This window comes from Eurypyga helias, unplaced genomic scaffold (assembly GCF_000690775.1).
Source record: "Eurypyga helias isolate BGI_N326 unplaced genomic scaffold, ASM69077v1 scaffold20727, whole genome shotgun sequence".
NCBI classification, from domain to species: domain Eukaryota; kingdom Metazoa; phylum Chordata; class Aves; order Eurypygiformes; family Eurypygidae; genus Eurypyga; species Eurypyga helias.
In genome coordinates this window covers 11,014-15,450 of record NW_010262574.1, presented here as the reverse complement: position 1 = coordinate 15,450, position 4,437 = coordinate 11,014, and the positions used below count along the sequence as shown (strand labels likewise).

The 4,437-nt window shown below is 59.2% G+C and overlaps 1 protein-coding gene across 1 annotated transcript in view; it reads right to left on the bottom strand.

Moving 5' to 3' along the window:
- TNRC18 (trinucleotide repeat containing 18) overlaps window positions 1-4,437 on the bottom strand; it is a gene marked incomplete at both ends in the record, with an annotated part of 15,646 nt that overhangs the window by 10,958 nt on the left and 251 nt on the right. Inside the window, one exon of the mRNA XM_010155787.1 lies at window positions 2,330-4,126. Within this exon, the coding sequence (XP_010154089.1) occupies window positions 2,330-4,126 (1,797 nt within the window). The remainder of the gene's footprint in view (window positions 1-2,329; window positions 4,127-4,437) is intronic.

Here is a 4,437-nt window from a genome sequence, read left to right as displayed (position 1 = left end):
CTTTCCTTATTTTATCCACCGTCTTTACCTCAGCTCCCTGATTTTAGGCTTGCTTTTCCCTCATTTCTTCCCTACCTTCCTTTTTGCATAGGCATTTTCTCCATAATTCCCTGCCCACATTATGCTTTGGTGCTATGACCCGCTCCTAAATCCCAGCCCTGCTTGCAGCGTGCCGCCAGCCACTCCAACAGGGCCAGGAGAAAGGCGTTTGCTTCCTCCAGCTCTCAGGGCACCCTGCCAGCACATCCCCTGCCCGGGCGATGCTCTGCACCCGCCGGCTCAGTGGCACAACACGACCTCGCACGGCTGCGCCCTGGCTCCCGGCAGCCCTTCCCAGGGTCCTCGCTCTCCCACCTGGGTAAGGTTTGGCACATGGGAAAGCATCTCGGAACATCAAGTCCGCTCTGCTGACAGGCAGTCTTTTCAAGGAGGGTTCTGCTGTGTATTTCCACAAACCTGGACAGCCCGTGGGCTTTTTGCTGTCAAGTCTCCAATTCCCTCAGCCTTTACTGTCAGAAGGAATCCAGGAACAAGACAACATCTCTCCCGGCCCCTCTCCCCAAGGCTCCTTCCATGGGCTTCAGGCAGAAAGCAAAGATGCTTGAAAACCTGGCACACACCTCTCCCTCCCGAAGGACTTCCCAGGGTCACCACATTTCCCTCGCAGCCTGCCAGGACGGTGCGTGCCGTGGCTGCCCCCAGCCAGCTCCTTCTCGACTCACTGAGTGATCCCCTATGCAGCCCCCGTTGCTCGGGGCTCCACAGCACAAGGCACAGGGGCTTGCAAATCGCTGCAGAGCCCCAGCATCCCTCCCTGACTCTCCCCCAGCATCCCCACTCGCACACAAATCCCCTTCCACCCCCTAAGCCCAGGTTTTCCCCTCCTTGGAGCCCCTTTTCCTATTTATCTTCCCCAGTCAATGCCCAACTGCTTCTTCAGCGTCAGCAATATGGTTAACTTGCAGCCTCCCTCCCCTCCTGGGCACGAGGTGAGCTGACCCCCTTTCTCTCCCCACCAGCCTTTTATTAGAAACATATTATTTTGTTATTTTACCTCTGCTCCTCCCTCTCCCATCTCCATTCCTTGCGCCCCGTTATTTATAGACGGGTTTATCATCTTTTTCTCATCCGCCATCCAAACACACACACTTTCTTATTCGTCTCATTCCCGCCTAGCCCCCACCCCGCCGACAGGACGGTCCCTTTTCTGTACAGACCAATGATTGTCCGGACAGTGAATGATCATTTTGTCTATATATACGAACATGACGCACGGACCGCATAGAAAAATTCAATCAGTTATGCGCGGAGGAAAGGCTTAGGTCCGTTTCCTTGACAACCAATGCCCAGCACTAAATACTCGCATTTTACTTGCCAAATACTACAGATTAGCCAACTAAAGCCTGCTTTCTCCTTCTTAAAAGGTCTAAACATTCAAGCACCGTCCACTCAGCGCAAGCAAGCTAATGTTATTAGACGAATATCTCCTGGCACACAAAGGGGGGGCAGCATTTGGGGGGCGAGAGGAGGAGAAAAGCAGTCTTGTTTTCTGTCTGAAAGCCAACTGCATCACTTAGCAACGAACCCGGAGGCCTGCCAGAATTCAACCCTTGTTTGCAGCCTTTTAGTTCGGCTCAGTAAATTACATTTAACGCAAGCTGGGAGGGTCTAGGACGATTGAACGGCTGAACAAACAGCTCCCTGTGCTGCCCACAAGGTCCTCAGTCGGCTCCCGCCCGGCCGTGGGGAGGGCGACTGGAGGCGATGGGAATGGGGAGAGGGGCTGCCGGCTGGGAGAAACCGCCTGAGGTTTGGGAGAGGGGGACGAAGGCAGAAAAATGGGAAAAGCAAAGGCTAAAAATGGAAACTCAGTCACTGCTCGCTGGCATCGCTTTGGCATCACCCCTTGGCATGCCAGAGCCGAGCTCTCCCAGCCCTGGGAAGCCCCCAAGGGCTACCTTGCTGCACGAGCCAAGCAGAGCACCAAGCAGAGCCCCTGGTGCCAACCCCGTGGCTGACATCAAAACCACGAGACTAAAACACCAGCACAGAGGTGGATTAAGGGGTGTCTCCGTCACTCTCTTCGCTAACGGGGATCAAACATGTGCAGAAGGGCTGTCAGGGTATGGCACAGGGGAAGGGGATGCCCTCCTGCACGGGAAGTCCTGCTCCCTGCTGCGGCCTACACCGTGCCCTTGGCTGGGAACGGCAGGCAAAGAGCGCTGAGGATGCCCAACTCAGCTCAAGCCACACAGCCTGCACTGGGTGGCTGCTCTCCCCAGGGAACAGATCCCATAGGGAATTCTCATGACAGGTCTGGGGAACCCACCTTTGATGCTGCTGAGAGACAGCGAGCGATCCCGGTCGGCCAAGCTGGGCCCCAGCTTGCTGCTGCTGCTGTTGTCCTTCTGCCGGGCCACGGCCACGGCGATGCCAACGGGCAAGTGCCTCACCTCCACCTCGCCCTGGGAGCCGATGCTCTCACGGCCAAAGGATTTGGCACTCTCGGGTCTCTCGGGGTCCCTCTTCAGCTGCTTCGCTGGCTGCTGCGACAGCAGCTGCTGCACTTTGGAGGCACCGAGCTGTGAAGAGTCCAACTTCATGTTGCCCAAACCGCCAAAGGGGCTCTTCTTGCCACAGCTCTGCCGGGACGCAGTCTCCTTGGCAAAGCTGCCGCTGTACTTGATGAGGCTCTGCATGGCCGACCCTTCCCCGTGGGACGGGGGGTGGAGGACATCCGCAGCACCCCGCGAGCCCACCACGGAGGACCGCGGCAAGCCGCTGGGGTCAAGGTAGACCTTCTTCGCCTCTTCCTCCGCCCGGGTGACGTGGTTGTGCTGAGCGGCCAGCACCGCCATCTGCGTGGTGGCAAAGTTACCCATCTCAAAGGGCTTCCACTTCTGCTCGGGCGGTTTCAGCTGACTGTGGTCCAGGTGCTGCCGGGAGGAGTCCAAAGTGCCGTAGACTTTCACCGCTTCTTTGGAGCTGGATCGCTGGAAGCGATCCCGCTCACAGGGGCGATGCTCTGCCTCCGGACTCGGCTTCAGCAAGTCCTTGGAGGCCAGGAATTCCCTACTCTCCGGAGAGCCCAGCCCCGGCCGGTTGAGAAAGGGCTCCGAAGTGACCTGTCTCTTCAGTGCCATGGAGTTCGCCCTGATCACTGAGCCCTTCTCCCGCAGAGCCTCCATCCTTTTGGCATCGCTGTGGCAAGAAAAGTCCTGGGACAAGAGCGTGCGGGACGTGTCCGTGAGGCACCGCTCTGTGGGCGACTGCAGCACTCCCACCTTGCCAAGGTCCTTGTCCTTCGCCTTGTTGTCGCGGGCCTGGGAGGCGATTTGGATGGGCCCGCTCCTCTCGTCGTAGGCTTCGACCGAAGGCACAAAGGTGGGGGCGATGACTTTGTGCTCCCTCCCCAGCTCCTTGGCCGGCGGGAAGATGGTGTACATGCTGGAATGGACGGGCTGCGGAGGGAATGTCGTGGTCGGCGTCATCTTCCCCGGCTGCGAGGGGTGCGGGGACGGGCAGCTGCAGGAGACGTGCAAAGCGCCCACAGAGGGCAGGAGGGGCTCCCCCCGCTTCAGCCGCTCGGCGTGGGCGTGCGCAGAAGGCCTCATGTTCTCATCGTGCCGAGCGGGATCCTTGGCACAGCGGTCCTGTTCGGCACCCAGGACCTTCAGCATGGGGTCCCCACCGCCGTTGCAGTTGCTGAGGGAAGAGCTCTGCAGCGGGTTCTTGGACTTGGGTTCCCCGCTGCCTGCACCCCGATTTGGCATGTGCTCAGCCAGGAACGGCGAGAGACGCTCACCGACCTTCACCGCCTTCTCCACCACACTCACTTTCCGGTCGCTGTCGGGTTTGGTGTCCTGCGTGAGGTCTACCACACTGCGGGGCCGGGGGTCCTCTTTGGGCTTGCCCTCCTTCTTGGCAAAGGGCAGGGACAGATCGCTCCGGCATGCCCGCTCCTTCCCGCCGGGGTCTTTCAGGCCTTCTTTCGAGCTCTTGTGCAGCTGCCCAAGGTCCTTCTCCCGGAGCAGAGTGCTCGGCGTGTGGCTGCCCGCGGTCCTTGAGAGGGGAGGCTGCGGGTGCAAAGCGGACTGGCCTGCGTGGCCGGACAGGTAGAACCCATCTGTGGAGCAAAAGCAAACAGAATCACCACCGGCCTCCAACCCCTTCAGTCTGACACAGAGACAGATGAGAGGCACAAACCAGGAGGGAGCAGGTTCCAAGGATGTCTCAGACATTGCCAGGAAGGACCAGAGCAGAGGAGACCAGGCAGGTACCTCCACACAGCCCAGGCAGGGATGCAGGACAGCCCTGTCTCTGATGCACACCGAGACCCACGATGCAGCAGCAAGCCGGGGCTTCAAGGAGGGCCCTGGCCAGGTTCCCTACAGCACAGCCGCATCCCAAACCTTGTTATTGCTGAGACACCCCTGG